This window comes from Mytilus californianus, unplaced genomic scaffold (genome assembly GCF_021869535.1).
Source record: "Mytilus californianus isolate M0D057914Y unplaced genomic scaffold, xbMytCali1.0.p SCAF_14, whole genome shotgun sequence".
NCBI lineage: Eukaryota > Metazoa > Mollusca > Bivalvia > Mytilida > Mytilidae > Mytilus > Mytilus californianus.
Window position 1 is genome coordinate 28796637 of NW_026262626.1, and position 23641 is coordinate 28820277.

The 23641-nt window shown below is 30.9% G+C and overlaps 1 protein-coding gene across 2 annotated transcripts; it reads left to right on the forward strand.

Moving 5' to 3' along the window:
* The first annotated feature begins 923 nt into the window (after positions 1–923).
* LOC127724651 (tuftelin-interacting protein 11-like) lies at positions 924–22038 on the forward strand. Of its 2 annotated transcripts, none has more exons than XM_052231680.1 (16): positions 924–1036; positions 3874–4002; positions 4556–4710; positions 7123–7214; positions 8547–8604; positions 9436–9648; positions 10487–10637; positions 11705–11867; positions 12709–12831; positions 13585–13732; positions 16175–16359; positions 16912–17327; positions 18057–18263; positions 19673–19848; positions 20264–20335; positions 21828–22038. In XM_052231680.1, exons 2-16 carry the CDS (start codon positions 3897–3899, stop codon positions 22005–22007), a joined length of 2445 nt encoding a protein of 814 aa, XP_052087640.1. In that variant the 5' UTR covers positions 924–1036; positions 3874–3896; the 3' UTR covers positions 22008–22038. The 2 variants fall into 2 exon arrangements, with proteins under 2 accessions (XP_052087640.1, XP_052087641.1); XM_052231681.1 differs by having other exon boundaries at positions 933–1037; positions 3887–4002.
* The last annotated feature ends 1603 nt before the right edge of the window (positions 22039–23641 follow it).

Here is a 23641-nt window from a genome sequence, read left to right on the forward strand (position 1 = left end):
AATCATTTAGTGAGAGCACAATCATAATCTACAGATCAGAAAATTAAAGGATCATTTATTTAGATAGCTTCTTTATATTCTTCCTATTAAGCTCCTGTGTAAACTTGTAAATTCTACCTCGGAAGAATAAAGGAACAAGCCGTCAAGGAGGAGAACACAATAAGTACCCATTGGAAAGCCGATTGTCTTATTAAAACACGCTCCTCTAAACATAAAAAAATGTGTTGTCAATCAAGAAATTTAGCAACTAGATGATGTCAGTTTCAGAGTAATTTTTATTTAATCAGATCAATTGTTTTTTTTTCTTACAAAGTATGAGTTGTACCTCCCTTAGACAAGCCGTAAGGCTCAAGTTGAGGTTGGTCAATTTCAAACTATTCAGAGAAATAAGAGATTTGAAAAAATGCTGTCAAGTTGAAGATAAGATACATTTCCTGTGTTTATGTAAAAAAATATTTGGATCTGATATTTGTTTCTCTTTAATTTGATAATTAGAGGATTACTCAGTGCCATCGTGAAAGAGTGAAATTTATCGTTTCAATATTTTTCTCTTATTTATGTTCAATGTCATGAAAATAATACTATTTTTTTTTATTTTTGACATTTTTTTGGTCTGAATCGTAGCTATATATATAATTCCCCCGGTTTAATTATTTTTACAAAGATATAAAAATTAACAATTAAATCACATGTATTACGAAAAAAGCGACGACAAAAAAAAATCAGAAAATGATTTATATTATCTATATAATGTGATACAAAAAGCAGTAACATAAGCCATCTCATACAATTTGTAAAACAAACTTACATGATTTCACTAAACACGGAAATTAAAGCTTTTCCATAACCGAAGCTGGTTTAATATTAATTCTTAGTCATTATCACTGTCGTGTTTTTTTACACAAACAAATACGAATGCATTAAAAAATTCTATTGAACGTTGAAGAAAAGTACCGTATATACGATTTTGTTTGTGTTTTGCAAATCGGAAGTTTTTAGCTTATAGACCATACTGCCGCTGCTTCATTAACTGTTAGGTATATTGGTTTATGAACTCACAATCTTTAGAACTTTTTGATTTTAAGATTACCTATAACGTTAATGACAGTAAAATGGTTTATGGTTCATCAAAAATTATCTGTAAGGTTCATAAATAATATAACAACTTGGATATACAGATACACAATTTGTTCGACCACAGTACCATTTCATCCATAGTCGTTTCGGCCTCTTCATTTCATAATGTTCTTATATTGCAGCCCTACCCTATGATTATGATATTTTATGACATAGATTCCTATTTTATAAATATAATTTCACAACTACAACTACTGACATGTAATAATATGAGGCAGGTGTTACCTGTGAAAGGGGACGAAGTCAGAAAATCTTTAGAATACTTTACAATATCCTGTTTACACCAAATTTATATATAGAAACAGATATTGCAATTCCTAGCATAATTTCTGGTGAGAAAGTAACTGAATTTAATTAAAAACATGATTTATACATTATAAAAGAAACATATATTATACATATGATTAGAAGTATTATATGTCTCAGCAATACACATTTCACATGATCATACATGTGAACCTCCCGACGGGAGTACAATAATCCCGTTTTCAGGGGTATCCTCCTGACCTCCTGTTGAAGACAAAAAAATCCTGTGTATGAAATATTTCATGAATGAAAAATTTCAGCTCAACATATCTGGTGTAACTGACATTACCTGAAGTTATATTTTACCTGTAAATCAATTAACATGCATAATTATATGGCTTCACTTGTCACCTTGGGTGTCAAACATACTGGTAATCAACGATTTTTACCTCAGGCTAACTGCTGTTGTGTAATAAAACTTTGTGTATTTAGAATGAATGTTGGGTTACTTCCCTTGATTTATCCTGTTTTAAGTTACTTTCCTTTAAATAATGTAAATTTTTAAAAGAATATAAATAAAAAATAAATTGAACAATGATCATAAAAGGATGGCAATTAAATGATTTTAAATGTCTTAGGACAAATAAAAAAATATTAATTTGAAAATTATTTGAAGGTTCTATACTTCCTTTCAAGGCTTAAATTGAAATTTATATAATAACTATGACCCATGACTACAGTTTGAATGTGTTACTTATCATGCATTAAAAATCTACTTGCATAAAGATAAAAATAAAAGATCTAATGAAAAATAGATAAGCAAGTGTTCTGATTGCAATGAATAATGGTAAAAAAGATATGACCTACAAAATTTAAAGAACATACTAAACAATGCTAAAAAAGAAGAATGTTAGATTGAACAAGTTGAAAGTTTAAAAAGATAGAGAAAATTTATAAGTAAAAGGGTACTATAAACATAATACATTCGGATGGAAAGTTGAAGAAAACACACTTTAACAGACAATTTCTACAGCACACGGTTACATTTACGACAGAATTTATGTCGATTTAAAACCTCCTGATTTGAGTCCTAATCTCCTGACCAAAATTTCCCAAACTCCTGATCTTAGTTTCACAGTCCATCACATGTATGCATGATAGGGAAAAAAGCAAAAAAAACTTAGTAAAATGTCAATTTAAACTATTTTCACTTTGTTATTAGATAATTGTTTAATATACTGCATATATGTAAATTGATATATTTATTGGAAAAAAATGAAAGGATTACACCCTTTTGTTACATCAGAATTACTGACTAAACCATGTTCTTGCACACATTGATAACCACTGGAAAAGAACTGCTTGTAACACACAACACAAGAATATGACATGTATCTAGCTCCTCTGCAGATTACTGTGCATCAGTACCCTTACAATGTATGTACAACAATCATCAGTTCTGCTACATGTATGTGCTCAAACACTTTCAATGTAAGCCTAAAGAGGTTAAATTCTCAAACTGCATTGTTACATCTGAGATTCCTTTAACCATGTTCACTGATCATGCTGATATAGTAATCTCAGTTTACATGGAATGTGTGGAAGGTGATACTTTAGAATCTGCATGCAGGATATGTCAACACTCTTCCAACAATATTATAGACAATTACATTATTGAGGTTGAGGGCTGCAACTAGTTAAAATTTGAACGAATCATCATTGTTCTCTCCAGAATTTTCAAATAGCACCATGGAAATTAACATAGCACTGGTTTTCCAAAAAATAAAACACAATGGCCCCTACACATTCTATTATGAAATCATCCAAGATAGCACCAGGGTACCATTTAAGGCCCCGGGGAGAACACTCAGAGACCAAATGATGTAAAACATGTAAAAGTTAACAACAATAGGTCACTATACGCCTTCAACAATGAGCAAATATAATCATGCTAATAGGGCATAGTAAGCTATAAAGTGCCCAGAAATGACAAATGTAAAACAATTCAATTGAGCTAACAGCCTGATTTATGTACAAAACAATAAACGAAAAACATACATTGTACATGATATACAACAACAAACAACAACCACTGAATACATGTAACAAACATTTGACAAATGTCTTAATGGAAGCATGGCTGTTGTTGTCATAGAACTCTATAAATCTTATGAACTTGGAAGTTGGTAACATGGTAAACCTTCGTAAATTCATATTCAAACACTTTTTATTAAGTAATCTATACATTTGTACTTATTTTTATTTACAAAGTCATCAACATTATTTACAGGGTCATACTGGTATACATGGCCAAGAATGATTTAAAATTCTCATCCAATCAAAAAGATCAGGAAATTTCAAGATTCTTTGAAAACAATTAAAATTACAAATAGGTAATAAATTAAACAAAACAAAACTCCTTAAATTTGCATGTACAATCCATGTTCAAAACTGTGTTTGTATTTCAATATCATGTAATGATTGCTTTCCGTTTGTTGTTTAGACAGTGAACTATGTCTTCACCAGAAGTAGAAAGATTTGAGGTTACAGAAGATGATTTGGCAAATGAATTCTATCCAAGAATGGGAAGGAGACAGACCAAAAACCAGGCCATATATGGTATGTTAAATATGAGACAGAATTTGTTATAAAGTCAATTTATTATTCATAACATCAAGGGAGATAATACAAATATTGTAAATCATTGTTTTTATTTTGATGTCAAAGCTATACATGGAAGACATGTATAATGTATTTAATCATTGAATAAATTGAAAATGTAGCTAAATGGTAGAATTTACATAACTGTATCATTGAGTTGGTAGTGTTCAATTTGCTTCACTAACACAGCAACTTAATGCTCTAAGTTGGATTGGTAGAATATGTAACTGAATTCATCATGCTGAAATGGTACAGACACTGGGACCAAATTTTTTGGTAAACATTTTTGTGTAAGTTTTATATTCAATGAAATAAACAATTGATATTAACTCAATTTAATTACTTTACCACTGTTTACAATTGTTACTTATTTTAATTTATTTATTTGAACCTGCATTATGTTTTATATTCAATTAAATTAACAATTGATATTAACTCTTTTTAATTAATTTACAGTTGATACTTATATATTATTTTAATTTATTTATTTGTTACTGTATTATATTTTCAGGAATGTGGGCTGACAATGACAGTGACGATGAACGTCCTGGATTTGGAAAACCAAACAGACGTAATAAAGACATGACAGCCCCTATAGGCTTTGTCAGTGGTGGCTTCAAAGAAGGGGATAAAATCACCAAGAATGAAGGGGATGCCGATAACACAGTAAATCTTACCAAATATTTACTACCATTCTTCTACCATCTGATATATCAGAGAAATTTACAACTAAAAATTGACAATGATATCAAACAATCTCTTTAATATTGTGTTCACATTATGGTGGTATTTGTCCAGGGTTGGCATATTATTTTTCATTGTCAACTGTCTTCTCTACAATCTTTCTTATTTTGAGTAATTATGAAGGTTCAACTATATTGCAATTATATTACTGTAAAAATTATGATAACCTTGGAACCTGTTACCATCTGGCTACGGAATGGAAACAGTATATACAATTAAATGATAAAGTAATATGTTAGATATGATAAATTTCAATTAAATTTGGCATCATTTACATGCATGCATACATGCCCATATGATGACTCCGTAAGAATTGATGAATGAAGGTGAAAACACACTGATTTACAAGTCTGTCATATCATATATTACCAATTATAATATACAGGGAGATATTTTAAAATATATCATAAAATTTAGTTATAAGTCAGGAACACAATATCCGCTCATGCAAATTCCAATTTCAATAGAAATGTAACTTCATGATTGCTGTGCTTATTCAGTAGGCTTGGCCTATTTTATACCAATTGCTCAAAAAGTTTACCAAAATAATGACTAAGTAAAACTGTATAATATGAGGCACTTGTTTAAAAAGGTCTAAGTTTGACATGAAAACATCTATCCTTAATAAATTTTATACAAATATATCATGCTTACAAGTTAAGGGTTATTTGCCAAAAATACCGGTTGAGAGGTAAACAAATTTCCAAAGCCATCAGGCGAGGGAAATTTGTTTACCTCAAAACCCTTATTTTTGGCAAATACCTCTTGTAGGCATGATATATTTGTTTAATTCCCCGAATGTTCTTTCAATTCAACTGAGTGAAAAGTCTAGAGGGGTTTGGATGTGGTGTTATTTTTAGATATGGTATTTCCTATCTGCTGTTGGATTTGCTAGCAAATACCCGGCACATGGAATTTTTTAATGACAAATACATCGGCAGAGAAAAGAAATTCTCAATACCTAGATAATTTGTGAAAAATACCATTTTTCTCATCCAATTAAAATACAGCATTATTACATAAGGTGGAATTATATAAATATTTAGCTCAAAACATTGTTTTGTTGGTCAATAACTTCAAGCTTTGTTTTCTAACAGGAATTTATTGCGTAATTGTGATTTGAATTTTTTTTATAGTAATTGCTATTCCTCTAATTTAAAGGGAAATAATTGACATTATCCTCTGTTTTGAAAGAACACAGCTGAAAACTGTTTTTTGAGATGATTAAAATTTTGAAAAAAAATAAATATTGAAAACATATTATGGGACACATTCAAAGTTGTATAAATCATACATATTCCTGTGTAAAGTAAGAGGGTATCACCAGCCCAGTAGTCAGCAATTCTGTGTTGACATGATTTATCATTCATATGGTCAAAATTATAAATTAACTGTTTTGCAAAAATTTGAATTGTTCAAAATACTAAGGATTTTCTACAACTGAGGATTAGATTACTTATAAGCAGTGTTTGGCAAAACCTTTCAGAATTTTGTTTCCTCAATACTCTTCAACTTCATACAATGTCACTGAATAAAAATTATTTCCACTAAATGCCAATCAGATCATTAATTTTTATAGAAAAAATTCCAAATTACAATTATACAATAACTTGCTGTTAGAAAACAAACCAATAAATTATTAACTAACCAAACAATTATAAGAACTAATTATTTAAAGAATGTCATTATAGAGATAGAAGTTTTCATGTCAAATTCAGACCTTTTTGAACAAGTGCCGTATATTATACTTAGTCATTATTTTGTTTGAATTTCATGACATAGACATTAAATATCGAGAAAGATGAATGGTAAGCATAGCTTTTTTTCACTGAACTCACTTCATACTAACAACCTTTCACTGAAGCAAATAGCTAAAATATTTTACTAGTTGATCAGTTTGTTGGGATGAATTCAAACTGAAATTTGGAAAACTATTTGAGCAATCAGTATTGTGATAGGCCAAAGCCAAAGTAAAATTTCATTGGATGTATATCAGTTTGACAAAAACTAATTTTGATCATTGAGTAGCCCAACATTTCCTTAACAATAGAACATGATTAAAACATTCAGCTTTTACAGAGTTGTCTCGCTGTAGTGTTATGTACCACCTTAATCTGTAAATGTAAAAGTGTAAGTCATGGAGAGATTTACTAAGAATTGTTTTAAATGACTGCTGATGTCACTACCTGATTATGAAAATGATCTTGCTGTTAAATATTATATAAATATTGGATGTTATGGAACCATTGATCAGTCAATCTGTACATGTTGGAATCATAAATTAACATAATTAATTAGAACTATGATTTAAAGGAGGATTATTGTATTTTTAAGGATTCTGACAGTGGGGAGGAAGTACCTATACAGAAACAAAGAAAACAGAAATCTGGACCTTATCCTGGATTTGGCCACAAAGATCACACAAAGTAAGATAATAAATTGTCTATACAATTAAAACAAGGAATCATAATAATCTGGAATAATTTTCTAGAAAATTGATAATAAATGTATGATGAAAACTAACCCAATTTAGGAGGGTTAACCATGCAAACATTAGCAATCATGGCTAATGGGAGGTTAGTTAGTTCATACTGAAATATCAGTGAAATTTAAATTAACCTTATTTAGATGGGTAAGTTCTAGTCTTACATTTCTTATCGATTTTCCAGAATTCAAAATTATTCCAGATTCAAACAATTCCTTGTTTAAACATAACCTTTTCAGTACTCCTTCTTTTATAAAGCTCCTACAGATATTTCAACCATGTAAGGAAAATAATTTTAAAGCAGATTTAACTTAATGTGAAGATTTTCATATTTGACATTTAAGTAGAGTTCCATGTACGAATCAAGTAATCGGCAATGAAATGGGATGCATGGGTCAGAACAATTGTTAACTATGCACCTAAAAATACCAAAATAAGGGTACCTTCTAGGCTGTTAAAAAAATCAAAATAGATTCCTTATATGCAATGTTAGAAAACATGACTTTTTTAACATCTGTGACTATTTCAGAATCCAATTTCAAATTACAAATGCTACGTATACCCTGTTTAAAATGAAAGCAGGTAGAAGAATATTTTCCATAGACAATGTATGATCTGAAAGGGCTGCAGATTTTAAAATGTTGAGGTGTTTTATACAGGACAAATTTTTTTTTTTAAATAATATGATAACTACATTTGGAAGGTGTATAGTTTGTTTAATACAATCAACAGAATACTTAACTGGTACCACAGATATTCATTATTTTGTTGTGTATATTATATCATTTATACATGTTGCAGTGATTCTAGTCTCAATTTAAATTCAAAGGGAACTCAATTAATAAACTATTTACAAAAATTGGGAACAATCATTTAGAATCTATGATTCATTGATAGCAAGCTATGTCAATAAAAACGTTAAATTCAGTAACCAATAATATTGATTTGTCAATAGCGGGCATGAAGAAATTAGAAAATTTATAATCAAGGGAAAATCTGCATTTTATGAGAAATAGCAAAACATTTAACGAAATCCACAATCTTTATACAACTATAAAAACAGAGTCAGTATGCTGTCAATGTTTTATGATTAAAATTAATTGGTTTTGATTATCAGGATAATTATAGACCTTGGTCATCAATGAGTTTTAAGTCATTTGGAATTTGAAAAAATACTTTAAATAAATTTTGTATTTTCTCTTGGTTTGCAGTAGATTTCAGCTTTAAGTCATTTAGATCTACATGTGTCTAAGCTTTTATCATTTCTTTCTAGAGAATTTGGTGGATGGGAAAAATACACTAGAGGAATTGGTCAGAAACTTCTGCATAAGGTATGAAAATATGATGTTTATAATTTATTTTTGGTTAAAGAAACTTCTACATATTACATGTATATGTTATCCTAGCATACATTAATGAGCATGAAAATGCTGTGTAGGACATTAGATAAACACCTCCTAGATAGAAGCACAACTTTTATCATTTATTAACTTATCTAGCTATTTGTGCAAAAAGATGGCTTTAAAAAAATCAATATTATTACATGTACTTACAATTAGTGATTTCAAAAGAAAATGGCATAGGCAGTAATTCTCTCAACTTGTTTTGTCCTTGTTTGGCAGGACATATAAATGAAAATCAATATATTTACATATGATTTGAAAAACTATAGACTACAAAACTTGTTTATTTTAAAATCTCAATTTTTTAAAGGATTAAAAAAAAAAAAGATGAGTGCATTATAGATATCCGATGAACCAATAAAAATTCTATACTTACACTGAAACTATAGAGTTAGTAGTTATGGAATACATATTTCAAATAAGTTTCTTAAGCATCATCAGGAATGAGAATTCCTTAGGACTTAGAAATGCAACAAGTACATCATTCCAGGATGAAATTTGTGTTTCCATAATATAACTAAAAGTAATGCAAGATAATCGTCCCTTTGCATTTTTCATATTGATAAAAAAAAAAAACATCTTCATAATTTAAGAAATATGTTATGTTTTAAGACTTTAACAAGATGAACATTATGTAAAAATGTGTTTCATATACATAATCTACTGATTTTTGTGAGAGACTGAATATACATATTTGTTTTTGTTCTAAACTGAGGTAATATTCAGTAAAAAACAATTCTATTAACATTAAATTTTTAGATGGGTTATGAACAAGGTAAAGGTTTAGGTAAAACACACCAGGGAATAACGACACCAGTCGAGGCCAAGTTACGTAAAGGTCGAGCTGCGGTTGGAGCATATGGAACGGAGAGGACAGAAAGATCGTTGAGAGATTTTCCTGTGTATGATTCTGAAGAGGAAGAAGAGAAACAATTCAAAAATGAGTTACATCAGTGGAAGAAAAAATCTGAGGTAAGAAATAATGATATTGAAATGTGACAAGAAAAGAATTTATAATGAAGAAATAATCTTGCAGCTAGAAATTTGTGGAGAATTTTTCATGGGTAACAGTTTTAAATATTTTGAATTTCTAACAAATAGAAAAGACACAGACTCCACATATTTATTTTGTATTTGAAAAGGGTCAAAACAAATTTTTCTGTATAGATTTTTGCAGTATTTTTTAAAATTCTTTACATAAAGTGCAAAAGGGCCAAATGGTGTAAAACATATTTGCAAAACTGCAGTTTATATGACACAAAAACTATATCAGATACAAAATATGTAAAATTAAATGCTTGGTACTTTGGTGCCTTTGATATCTTGAATAATCATACTTTTATTTTGGGGAAGTGTAATATTTATATGCCTATTTCTTGCTATGTTGGATACATCTGATTTTTATAGAGTAAATGGAGGTACTCAAGATTATTTTCAGGGTAAGGTAATAATATTATTTTTTCAAAGAGGTGGTTCATTTGAAAGTTTGTATATGTATCATGGGATATAAAGTGTCCCTTTGAACAAACCTCACTTTAGATATTCTAAATATTTTGATGCAATAAATTAAAAATTTAAAAGTGCTGTAAAATTTTAATTACAGGAAAAAGAATGGGTTTATTCATAAAAATAGAAGATTTATTAATTTGATTAGCCTGAAATGACTTGTCCAAAAAAGGATTCCAGTAACCTATTTAGTCAACCAAATATATTTTTTTCTAAAATATTTCATCAGAATGTTAGTTTAATCATTATGAATATGCTATTTCTTTTATAATATGATATAAAATGAAAAAGTATTTGTTTTCAGGGTCAGGTTGCTAAGAAGAAACCTAAATATGTTTACAAAACTGCACAGGAACTGATAGAAACTGGAGGAAAAAGTAAAAAGTCTCTACCTAATCGTTCATCAAAGGTCAAAGTCATAGATATGACTGGTAAAGAACAGAAAGTAATGACAGGTAATACTTTATTGTGTGTAAATTTAATATAATGAGATACAACACAGAAAAAGAGTGACATCAACTGTTCTGGCAAAGCAGACATGAATTTTTAAATTTAAAAAAAAATTGAATTAACAACCCAGACAACTTTGCCTTTTACTTTATGTTTACTTGTAAGTACATTACCATGTCTTCAAAAGTTTTCTGCCATTGTTGGTTTGCTGTTGACATTAACTTTGCATTTTCTATTATTTATAAAAGGTTTTTTTCCTGCAGCAAAAGCAGGGCAAGAAACCCCTCGACTCTGTCTGTTCATCCATCCAAGTTTTCTTGGCTTCTATGAAAGGGAATAATTTGATAATTGGTCTACAGCTTTAAAATTTTCAGTTGTAGCGAGTAAGCAATTTTTACATCTGCCGTGTAGCCACTTCAGGTTTGCTGATAGTTTGAAATTTTACAAAACTCATTGTACAAGGAAAATTTTCTTCATAGTTTTCTTGTCTTCAGTGAAAAGGAATGATCAGTTATGCTCTAGTATACATGTAACCTCAATCAATTGCATGCAGAGAGGCAGGTCCAGATTCAGTATTGGTCTTCTTTATTTTTGTATTGCCTACAGAGAATGTTGCAAAGATGTATTAATTTTTTTGTGGAGATGGTTTTATTATTAAATGAGTTTTCTGACAGTATCCATTTTAGACTTATGATATTTGTATACAGTTGCATCAGCATCCATGCTCCACAATTGAATGTAGTATATGAAGTAAAACCTTTTTAGGGGGGAAAGGATATCTCCTGACTTTTATATGATGGGTATGAGAAGAAATGAATGTTAAACTGTACTGAATATGTAGTAAAAATAACAAGAATTCAAAAATAATTTGTTTATTTTTGTATTTGAGATGTAATCTTTTTTTTTTTAAATATATTAATTTAGGAGTTGCTAGTAAAATCTTATTAATGCATTGCCCAGGAAAACATTAGTGGGGATTCAAAATATTAAGAAAAATTGATAATATTAGTAGCTATCATGCTTAAATCCAGAAATAAAGTATCTAACCAGTTAGATTTTTTTCTGTTACTAGGTTACCATTCTATTTCCCAAAGACATGATAGACCAGAAGAAGATGAGGATATTATTATGCCAGAACCTTCAAAAAAGAAAGCATTTGCTATGCCAGAACTGATACACAACCTCAACATCCTTGTGGACATGGCAGAGGAAGAAATTATAGTGAATGATAGAAAGTAAGGATTAGGAAATGTCAAAGGATGTTGATATGATGTATTTGTTATTTGTTTAAAGTTAAAGTAGCATTAGCAGTTTCATACATACATCACAGAAAACTACTGTATTTTGATATTTGAATGCATTAGTCATATATTTTATGATTGTCATTTTATTTTATTAATGACAATATTGAAAGTGATAAATAGAGAATACTAGAGGAAAAATTTGTATCCCATGCTGAACACACTTGCTGTTTTAACAAAAAAGTAATAGTCAAAAAGCCTGGGGCTAATATCAATTGAGGGTTGGTACAGCATGATAAACAAAATTTTACCATGTATTGTTTACTAAATCATACATTCAAGAATGATAACTCTAAAGGTATTCCAAACAGGGGTATAATAAAGGGTATGCAATACAAGATTTGCAATATACTGTTTGTGATATAATAACCTTTATTGCTATAGCTTATTTATTGGCAACAACCATGTTCCCCCTGAGGGCCTTATAGCACCATGGTACCATAGTCTTTAAAAAAAGAGTGTATAGAAATATGGTGATTTTAGGGAAACAATGTTATTTCAAATCACATGAAATGGTGCTATATGACATACAGGGAAGAACACAAAACAAACAAAACAAGAATCATGTAGCCAGATGTTATTACAATTAGTACATAAACACAAAACGTAATTATCAGTGTAAATAGTTAAGCTAAGAAGCATTAGAAACATATGCTGAAATTTGTTTGTATACACCATAAAGTATTTAAATTTGTGTATCTTACTTATCACAAAATTCATGAAAATTGTTATACATTTACCATATACATATGTATGACTTATCTTTACATTTCAGACTTAGATATGAAAGTGATCATATTATAAACATGAAACATGAGAAAGAAAGGGTGGACACAGTATGTGAACAGGAAGAAAAACAACTGCAGAAATTACAGAAAGTCATGGAAATTGTTGAAACGTATGTTTAGTTACTGTATAGCATGTAAAAATTTGGTGTAGAAGCCTATTATTTCATACACCGGAAAATATGAATGCAATATTTCTTATTCAGCAAATGCACATTTAAATCCAAGTAAAACAGTGTTTGTAGGATAGACTACACAAAAAAGAAGATGTGATATGATTGTCAAGTAAACATCTATTAACCTAAGGTCTAGGATATGAACAAGTACAGATCACATTGTTTTATGGTATACCGTTATCTGTCCGTCCGTCCGTCCGTCCATCATCAACATGTCAGACAATAACTCAAAAATGCTGTACCCAATTTTCATGAAACTTTGGTGAATTGTTTATATATATTGACGTATGCTCCCTTTCGATTTTCATAAAATTTTGATTTTATGTTTCTGAGTTATGGTATTTTATTCATATAAAAGGGGGATTTTCTAGTTTTTGGACAATAACTCAAAAATGATTTGAGCAGTTTTCATGAAACTTTGGTGACTGGTTTATATCTATTTGAATAAACTCCCTTTAGTTTCTTTTACTAATTTCTGATATGACATTGAGGAGTTTTGGAACTTTATTCATTGAAAAAAGCGATGGACGTATCATGCCTTCATGGCGCAGATCTTTAATACATAGTGTCATGGAAATTGCCAAAACTACTACAAAATAACACATTATATTTCCTTTATATGGCAAAAGCTTAGACCTTAAGCAGAAAAAAAGTTACTATTGTTTCAAAATACCAGTTTTATTTCTGTAGATGTGAAGAGAGAACCAAACCAGGATGTGAGAACCCATTAACTTTACCAGAATGTGCCAAGATATTTAAATGTTTACAAGATGACTTTTATGAAGAGTACAAGATGTATGACCTGGCTTCATTATCAGTAGCCCTTGTGTTTCCTATGGTATGTACATTGCAATGAGTAAAAACAGATATAGGGAACATGTTTGTGAGACAAGAACATAAAAAAGCCTCAATTTGCTAAAAATAAGAATCTAGAAGATAATTTGTACAATGTATATGATCACAGATTAAATTCAAATTTTGTTCTGGTTAAGCAATTTTTGCAGAAGTTGGGTCCTAGGATATTGAAAATATCAGTTTATGTATAGTATCTAAAATGTGTGAATAAATTGATTCGATATTTATTATATACATGTAGTCATAAGTTACAGGTCAATTTTGAGTTTTGATAAGACTGAGCAATTTTTTAAGAAGTGTTCACCCTTTAACATAGAAAATTGCTGCAAAATATCAGTTTTCTGAGGTGGAAAAAAAATCTTGATTCCATAGGGTTGGATAGGCTGGCAGTAACTCTTATTGATCATGTCCTCATCTGACCCAATTATCAATCAGATGGAAATTCCAAATTAACTTATCAGTAACAACAGTTTCCCAATTAATTTGAATTAAAAATTCACCAGACTGTCTTCTCAATAGAACGCTTTTCCCATATATTAAAGAGTTAAATCATTCAATGTTCCTGCGGGTATATATATCCAACGACCATCAGAATGCTTTTTGTCTTGCCTTGACGGAGTCAAAAAGCGAGACATAGGTATGCTGTTGTCGGCGACGGCAATGGTGGCAGCGGCGTCAACAATGTATTAGTTTGTGATTAGGTCTAGTTCGTGGTGAACCTCAGTGGTAGGTCAATGATATTTGGTATGCAGTTGTATTAGCATTGGCACATATCATTACCATGGAGATTATTTGGCCCCGCCCCCTCAGTCAAGGTCTATTGACTTTGAAACTTTTCATAGTTTACATGTATTAGTTTGTGATTAGGTCAGTTCAAGGGGAACTATTAGTGGTAGGCGAATGTTAATTGGTGTTCAGTTGTATAAGCATTAGCACATCTCATTTCCATGGAGAATATATGGCCCCGCCCCCTCGGTCATGGTCTATTTACTTTGAAACTTTTGCTTTGTTTACATGTATTAGTTTGTGATTAGATCAGTTTAAAATGAACTGCTAATGTTAAGTCAATGATATTTGGTATGCAAATTTATTGGCATTTGCAAGTATCGTTTCCATGGAGATTATATAGCCCCACCCCTGATCATGGTTCATTGACTTTGAAACTTTTACATAGTTTACAAGTTAATGTTTGTGTTTAGGTTTGTTCCCTAGTTTATTTTGTTGTTGTTGTTGAAATAACCCTGATTTCATACATTTGTGACTGAAGTTCTTTTTGCATTATTTTCTTTATCTCATCCATAGTGATACAGTGGTTCATTCAAACAAACAAGTTGACAGTTTTCTTATTATTCAAAACTTGGTATAAATTTATGACTGCAAAAGTCTGCTTAATTTTTTGTCGAGCCTTCGACTTTAGTCGAAAAAGCGAGACATAGCGATCCTACATTCCGTCGGCGTCGTCGGCGGCGTCCACAAATATTCACTCTGTGGTTAAAGTTTTTGAAATTTTAATAACTTTCTTAAACTATCCTGGATTTTTACCAAACTTGGACAGAAGCTTGTTTATGATCATAAGATAGTACCCAGAAGTAAATTTTGTAAAAATAAAATTCCATTTTTTCTGTATTTTACTTATAAATGGACTTAGTTTTTCTGCTGGGAAATATTACATTCACTCTGTGGTTAAAGTTTTTAAAATTTTAATTACTTTCTTAATCTATCATGGGTTTCTACCAAACTTGGACAGAAGCTTGTTATGATCATAAGATAGTATCCAGAAGTAAATTTTGTAAAAAAAAAAAATCCATTTTTTCCTTATTTTACTTTTAAATGGACTTAGATTTTCTGCCAGGAAACAACACATTCACTCTGTGGTTAAAGTTTTTAAAATTTTAATAACTTTCTTATACTATTTTGGATTTGTACCAAACTTGGACAGAAGCTTGTTTATGATCAAAAGCTAGTATCTAGAAGGAAATTTCGTAAAAAAATAAATCCATTTTTTCCGTATTTTACTTTTAAATGGACTTAGATTTTCTGTCAGGAAACAACACATTCACTCTGTGGTTAAAGTTTTTAAAATTTTAATAACTTTCTTATACTATTTTGGATTTGTACCAAACTTGGACAGAAGCTTGTTTATGATCAAATGCTAGTATCTAGAAGGAAATTTTGTTTTCTTCCAGTTAACGTTACATTCAGTCTGCAGTTAAAGTTTTTAAACATTTATTAGATTCATAAACTATCCTTGATTTTTACCACACTTGGACAGAAGCTTCTTACAATTAAGATAGTACCAAGAGGAATATTTTTATTGATTTACTTCCTCATTTTTGTTGAGCCTGCGATAAACAGAAAAAGTAGGCGAGACACCGGGTTCCGCGGAACCCTTTTGAATTTTTTATAACAACATTTTATTCAACAGGTTAAAGATTTCTTTAAAGACTGGGACCCCTGGAAGGATCCTGGTCATGGAGTAACCACCATTAAAGAGTGGCAGTATGTACTGGAAGATTATAACAACAAATACAATACAAGTCTACATAATATGAATATATTCCAAAGATTGTTGTGGGATATCTGGTTACCATTTGTAAGAACAGCCATTTTGTAAGTACATGTTTTTTTATAAATATTCTTTTGTTAACAATATTTGTTCGTAGTTTAAAAACTGGATAAACACATAAGGATAGATTTTAAAAAAAATGAACAGCAATTCCTTAAGATTACAACATTGAGAAATACACAACTTAGGAACATGAAAACAATTGGTGCAGGATGGTTAGACTCTGAAATGTGGTTGGACTTTCAATAAGTTCTTGCTGAAAAGCATACAGCATGTGAGTTATATGTATACATATAGAAGGGGAGATAACTGAGACTTTACATAATTTTGCATCATGATCATGATACATGTCTATCTTTATGTTTCTATAATATCCCTAAAACATAGAAAATATTAAAAATGTATGACTAACACAATAGTGCAATATGGAATCACTTTGCCTTAAAAGGAGAGAAATTTTTTACGAACAAAATTTGGAATAGTTGAGCAAAGAGTGTGGTATAACTACTGCTGCATTTTACAAAGATTTAAAATTGGTTGATTTAGAGTTGCAAATTTGCGTGTAATTAAAACATTGCATTTCTTTTTGCCTCCAGAAAATGGAATCCAAGAAATTTTGATCCTCCAATTGAATTGTTAGAGACATGGAAACCAGTTGTACCATCCTGGATGATGGAAAACATTATAGATCAACTGGTTCTGCCTCGAATTCTACAGGAAGTGGAGAACTGGAACCCTTTAACTGATCCTGTACCTCTACATTCATGGCTTCATCCATGGCTACCTCTTATGGGAGATAAACTGGAGCCCTGTTATCCTCCAATCAGACATAAACTTGCAAATGCTCTTACAAATTGGCATCCATCAGACAGTTCTGCTAAAGTTACTCTTCAGCCATGGTTAAAAGTGTTCAAACCTGGTCATACAGAAGCTTTTCTTGTTAAACATATTTTACCTAAACTTGGCATGTGTATGCAGGAGCTTGTTATAAATCCTCATCAGCAGATGCTAGGTAAATATTCAAATTATGAGTAGCCTTCATGTTCAGTTCATGCAGCAAAAACGTTGATACAGGTTCTTATATGTCATGAAAACCAGTATGAATTTGACATTAATAAAAATAAATAATGTGAAAAAAATTCCAGAACCTAACTTACATATAAAATGAAGAGTAAAATTATACTAAGTGAACTGCAATCACCTGATTTGTCAGTCTGTCTCTTCCACAATCAAACTTTTTTGTCACACTTTTGTCAGGAACTACTGTACAGAATGACTCCATATTTAATCAGCAGCTTGACAGTGATGAGTTGTAATGTATGTGCACCTTACCTTATCAGGCAGCTAGGTCCTGTTTATTGATACTTTGAAATATTGGATATGATGAATGAAAACAAATATGTTCATCAAACTTTACTCAGGAATAGAATGACTTCATATTTGGTAAGCAGCTTGACAGTAATGAGTTGTTACATGAAAGCTATTTTTTGGATCTGTCGGATGCCTAATCCTGTTTTTCAGATACTTTGGATTATGAATGGGGGCAACATGTGCAATTTCTTGTTCAGAACTGATAAAGATGGTAAACTAAATCGTAAAGTAGACATTTTAACTTGGAAATATACCATTTTCTAATTGTCATGATGATCTATGATATTGTTTGAAAACATTCATGTTCATCATTTTGAAAATTATAAAAAAAAAGATAAAACCGTAGTTAACATTTTTTATGTTTTTGTAGAGTCATGGCATTGGGTGATGTCATGGAGTGATGTTATACCTATTAAACACATGGTGTCTATGTTAGAAAGGACCTTCTTCCCTAAGTGGTTACAGGTTTTATGTACCTGGATGTCCAACATGCCAAACTATGAGGAGATTACTAAATGGTATTTAGGATGGAAATCATTGTTTTCTGAAGAATACAGAAACTATCCACCTGTTACAGGTAAGTATCTTCCAGCAATGTACAAATTTTGGACAATTTTTTTTTGTATTCCTGAACCTGTTAGGGTCCAGAAATATGTAAGCAAACATCATCAATTTTCCTCATAGTATTAATAGAGAAGTATTGAAGCAAATGAGGGCCTCAGTGGCTGAGTGGTCTGAGTAGTTCAACTACTGTATCACTAACCTGTCAACACTGAGGTTGTGAGTCGAACCCTGCACATGACAGTTGTGTTCGACTCCAATCTTGATTGAATCAGATTTCACTCAGTTTTCCTGCCAAAGGTAAATGGTTCTCTCTGTGCACTACAGCTTCCACCAATAAATCATCTCAATAACACAGCAAGCCAATAACACAAAAGAATAATAAAAGATATTTTGAAGTCTTTCCTTGAGAAATTGGGGATTTTATTATTTTGTCATTTGCTTGAGTAAACAATATTTATAGGACTACCATATTCATAGAACTAATGTAAAATATTCATGCTTCTAATGGTTAGACTTTAAGCTTACCTGACCCAAGTGAGCTTTTCTCATCACTTGTGGTCTGTCGTCATCCGTTTACTTTTACAAAAATCTTCCCTGAAACTACTGGGCCAATTGGAACCAAACTTGGTTATAATCATTCTTGGGGTATCTAGTTTTAATAATTTTGTCTGATGACCCCGGCTGCCAACCAACATGGCTGACATCTTCAAGATCTACTAGTAAGCCGAAACCATCATTTGACTCCTTATGGGAGTTATGATGATTTTTACCAATTTTATGTGTTTTTGCCTATAATTTTGAAAATTACAAATAGATAGATAGAAACTTTTTAAAATAAAAATAATCAGAAAGACAAGTTCTACAAATAAGTCTTAATGTTGACATGGTTGGTTGACTCTTTATAGCAGTTACTGCCCTTAAATGAAGACTTTCACCATTTTTTTTTGCATTTTTGCCATTAATCTTGAAAACTATGATAGATTAAGAGAAACTTTAGATAGCAAAAATGATCAGCAGGACAAGATCTACAAATATGTCTGCATGTCTGAAATTGTCAGTTAACTCTCTATGGAGTTATTGCCTTTTAATGATGGTTTTACCAATCAAGTGGCCATTGTTGAAGAAGCAGGTGATTGACATAGGCTATTTAGGGCCTCCAGTTTTATGCTACTAATGTATTAAAAAAGATATCAAAGAGAAACTGCCTATGTCAAAGCTTGGGACCTTCATGGTCTTGTCATAATTATTTGCCTTAGTTCATAGTAATAGACCTACCAGTAACTTACAAGATAAAGAATAACGATTTAAGCACTGTTCCTTAGAAAAATGGTTAAACTCCAGTACAGCCATTTCTGCATATATTTTTGATGATCAAAATAATTTCTGTGTTTATTCAGTAATATCAGATTTTTTCTTTATTAGAGCACTTTAAAAAAGCTTTGGAGTTAATGAACAGAGCAGTCAGTGGTCACTTCCAGCCAGGAGTAAAAGAAAATATAGCCTACTTTACACATACAGAAAGACGACAGATGTTAGATACTCCACCAACAAAACCACCTCCACCACCACTGCCATCATCAATCAAATCTGAACCAGATGTATGTTATTCAGCAGTTATAGGGAAAATGTTTCTAAAAGTCAATGTATTTTTAATTGATGATAGTTTTATAAGTCGCATTAGGAATTTTTCACCTGTTACTTTTTTACAGTCCTCATGCTTCTAGTCAGATTTTTTACAGAGTTCTTGGCATATAAATTCATTATTTGGTCCATTTGATGAATAATGAAGTTCTAGGAAACAAAAACAAAAAACTTAGAATTTAATTATTGGATTTGGTTAAAAAAGAAAAGAAATCTGTGTCATGACCTACTTTTAATGATCAAGTAATATTGTATCTAATTCTCAGAGAATTATTTTTACTACAATTTCATGGTTTCTTCACATGTTATCTACAAAATATGTTTTTCAGAAGTCTAAAATTTTTAATGTATTTTAATTATTTTGTTTTACAGTTCACATCAGTAAGAAGTGCAAGTCCAAGTTCATCATTTGCATCAAATTTCAAAGGTCTGGTGGATAAGATGGTATGTAGTAGTTTATGTGAAATACTATTTATTGGAATATGCTGCTATGTTAAAGCTTTGAAATGTTTCAGGTTTTAGGCACTGATGTACTAGGCCCAATCTTTATTCTTTTTAATAAATGTCTGTCATGATCAAGTAGATAAGTGCTCATGGATACAGTATTGACCCTAATTGTCCCCCGCACATTTGCATTGCATAGGACATAGAAATACCAGGTGTCCGTCCGTCCATGCGTCTATCCATCCGGTTTTGTTAGCACTCTCAAGTGTCAAGTGGACAGTTCTTGCCAAATTTTTATAAAACTTATGTCATAGGTTTATATCAGTAATGTATCAGACAAGATTGAAATCAGTGATCAACTATTTTTAAAAGAGTTATGCCCTTTGAAATATTAATTATATGGAAAATTGCATTGTAAGCGCTCTCATGTGTACAGTGCTTGCCAAATTTTATGAAACTTATATCAAAGGTTTATATAAGCAATAACTCAGACAAGTTCGAAAATCAGTGCCGATCAAATATTTTAAAAAGAGTTATGCCCCTTGGAAATATTAATTATATTGGAAATTGCATTGTATTTGCCTTCCGGTTGCCGAAGAACCAGTAGGAAAGACTAGAGGAGTTTTTTTTCTGTCATTTATAGTTTTAAATGGAAAGACATATTGTAAGACCACTGGTTTTGACCTCATCTTGGCTAAGTGTACGGATCCAAATACATATACGAGTTCAAAATATATATGTTATCAGAGACATATCACAGAAGCCACTATAATATGATCATTATAATATACTGTTAATGTTATATTTTGCAGCTTTCAATTTTTACCATTTTTCTCATTTTTCATATGCATGATTTTTTATTTAAAGGTTTTTTTTTAATTTAAAACTCAACAATAAATTTATTGAAATGTTATATGCAATAAAGGATATAAAAGGGGTATATGAGACAGCAACCCAATAAAACAAAAAAACCAAAAGACAACCTTGCAGCAGCATATTGTCTTCAACATAAGAATGTAACTGTGGTCTATTAAATATGCAAGCCTCTAATCATCCCAAGTCTAGAAAAATTGTGAAATTAAACAAGTTTATTTCATATTAGATATAAATTCAACTTTTATCATTTGAGTAAACTATCATGTGTTATTTAATCTACAGATAAAAAATCAGACATTTTCATGTTTATGCCTTGTGATTTTTTTTTTAGAGTTTACATCCATTTTTGTCTAAAAACACTTAACTTAAGTCTTGGTTTCTTCAGTGAAATAGATATAATAGCTACTTATGAAGAGGGCAGTATCTTAATAGATAGACTTCCCATGGACAGTCTGTATTATGCCATCAGGTTTTTTGGGAATACAATATTGTTTGTTGGTTCTGTTCTGTTTTAATACACCATTAAAGTGAATATTGGAACAGTAATTATCATTGTTGCATTCTTTTTGAGATTGAAATTGTTTAACTGTGATTTTCATTATTAATTTTTTTTCAGGCTCAAGAAAACAATATACTGTTCATGCCTATTCCAGGAAAAACACAGGAAGCTAAACAAGTGTACAAGTTTGGAAAGTTTCAAGTTTATGTGGACAGAAATGTTTTATTTGTTTTTGAAAATGAACAGTGGATACCAATATCAATACAGAAAATGGTAGACAAAGCAATAGGAACATAATATCATGAAATAAATCCATTCTGTTTTTCTATTTGTTTTTCTGTGTTTTTTTAGTGGTAAATTTTAGTCAGTAGTGGTAAAATTATTAGCAAGCAAATCAGAAATGGAGGAATTTCAACATGCATGCACTATTTTGTACTGTGTGTGATGACTGTCATGTTAGGTAGGATTGAGGTATTATGTTTTCAGCAGCAGCAGCAGAGGCGTTCAGAACTCATAAATTACCTTAATCTTAATATCTTATCACTGCCTTCACCCAAGATAACATAAAGGCTAATTGTGATTACACCTATATAAAAATAAGGAGATGTGGTATGATTGCCAATGAGACCTAGTCTTTGTTGTCTAACCTTGATTTCCGGTGGTGTATGTTAAGTAATTGGTATGTTCCTTAGTAACTTAACTTGAAAGGTCGATAATATTTGTGACTTGGTTGTGAGAAGTATTTGTCTGTCTGACATTTGATGACATTTGTGACTTGGTTGTGAGAATTATATGTCTGTCTGACACTTGATGACATTTGTGACTAGGTTGTGAGAAGTATTTGTCCGTCTGTCATGTCATAAAAATATTCGTGACTTGGTTGTGAGAAGAATTTGTCTGTCTGACATGTCATGACAATATTTGTGACTTGGTTGTGAGAAGTTTTGTCTGTCTGTCATGTCATGACAATATTTGTGACTTGGTTGTGAGAAGTATTTGTCTGTCTGACATGCCATAAAAATATTTGTGACTTGGTTGTGAGGAGAATTTGTCTGTCTGACATGTCATGACAATATTTGGGACTTGGTTGTGAGAAGTATTTGTCTTGCATATCATAGAAATATTTGTGACATGGTTGTGAGAAGTATTTGTCTGTCTGACATGTCATAACAATATTTGTGACTTTGATGTGAGAAATTTTTGTCTGACATGTCATAAAAATATTTGTGACTTGGTTGTGAGAAGTATTTGTCTGTCTGACATGTCATAGAAATATTTGTGACATGGTTGTGAGAAGAATTTGTCTGTCTGACATGTCATGACAATATTTGTGACTTGGTTGTGAGAAGTATTTGTCTGACATATCATAAAAATATTTGTGACATGGTTGTGTGAAGTATTTGTCTGTCTGACATGTCATAGAAATATTTGTGACATGGTTGTGAGAAGAATTTGTCCGTCTGACATGTCATGACAATATTTGTGACTTGCCTGTGAGATTTGTCTGACATATCATAAAAATATTTGTGACATGGTTGTGAGAAGTATTTGTCTGTCTGACATGTCATAACAATATTTGTGACTTTGATGTGAGAAATTTTTATCTGACATGTCATAACAATAATTGTTACTTGGTTGTGAGAAGAATTTGTCTGTCTGTCATGTCATGAAAATATTTGTGACTTGGTTGTGAGAAGTATTTGTCTGTCTGACATGTCAAAGAAATATTTGTGACTTGGTTGTGAGAAGTAGTTGTCTGACATATCATAAAAATATTTGTGACTTGGTTGTGAGAAGTATTTGTCTGTCTGACATGTCATAGAAATATTTGTGATATGGTTGTGAGAAGTATTTATGTGTTTGACATGTCATGACAATATTTGTGACTTGGTTGTGAGAAGTATTTGTCTGTCTGGCATGTCATGACAAAA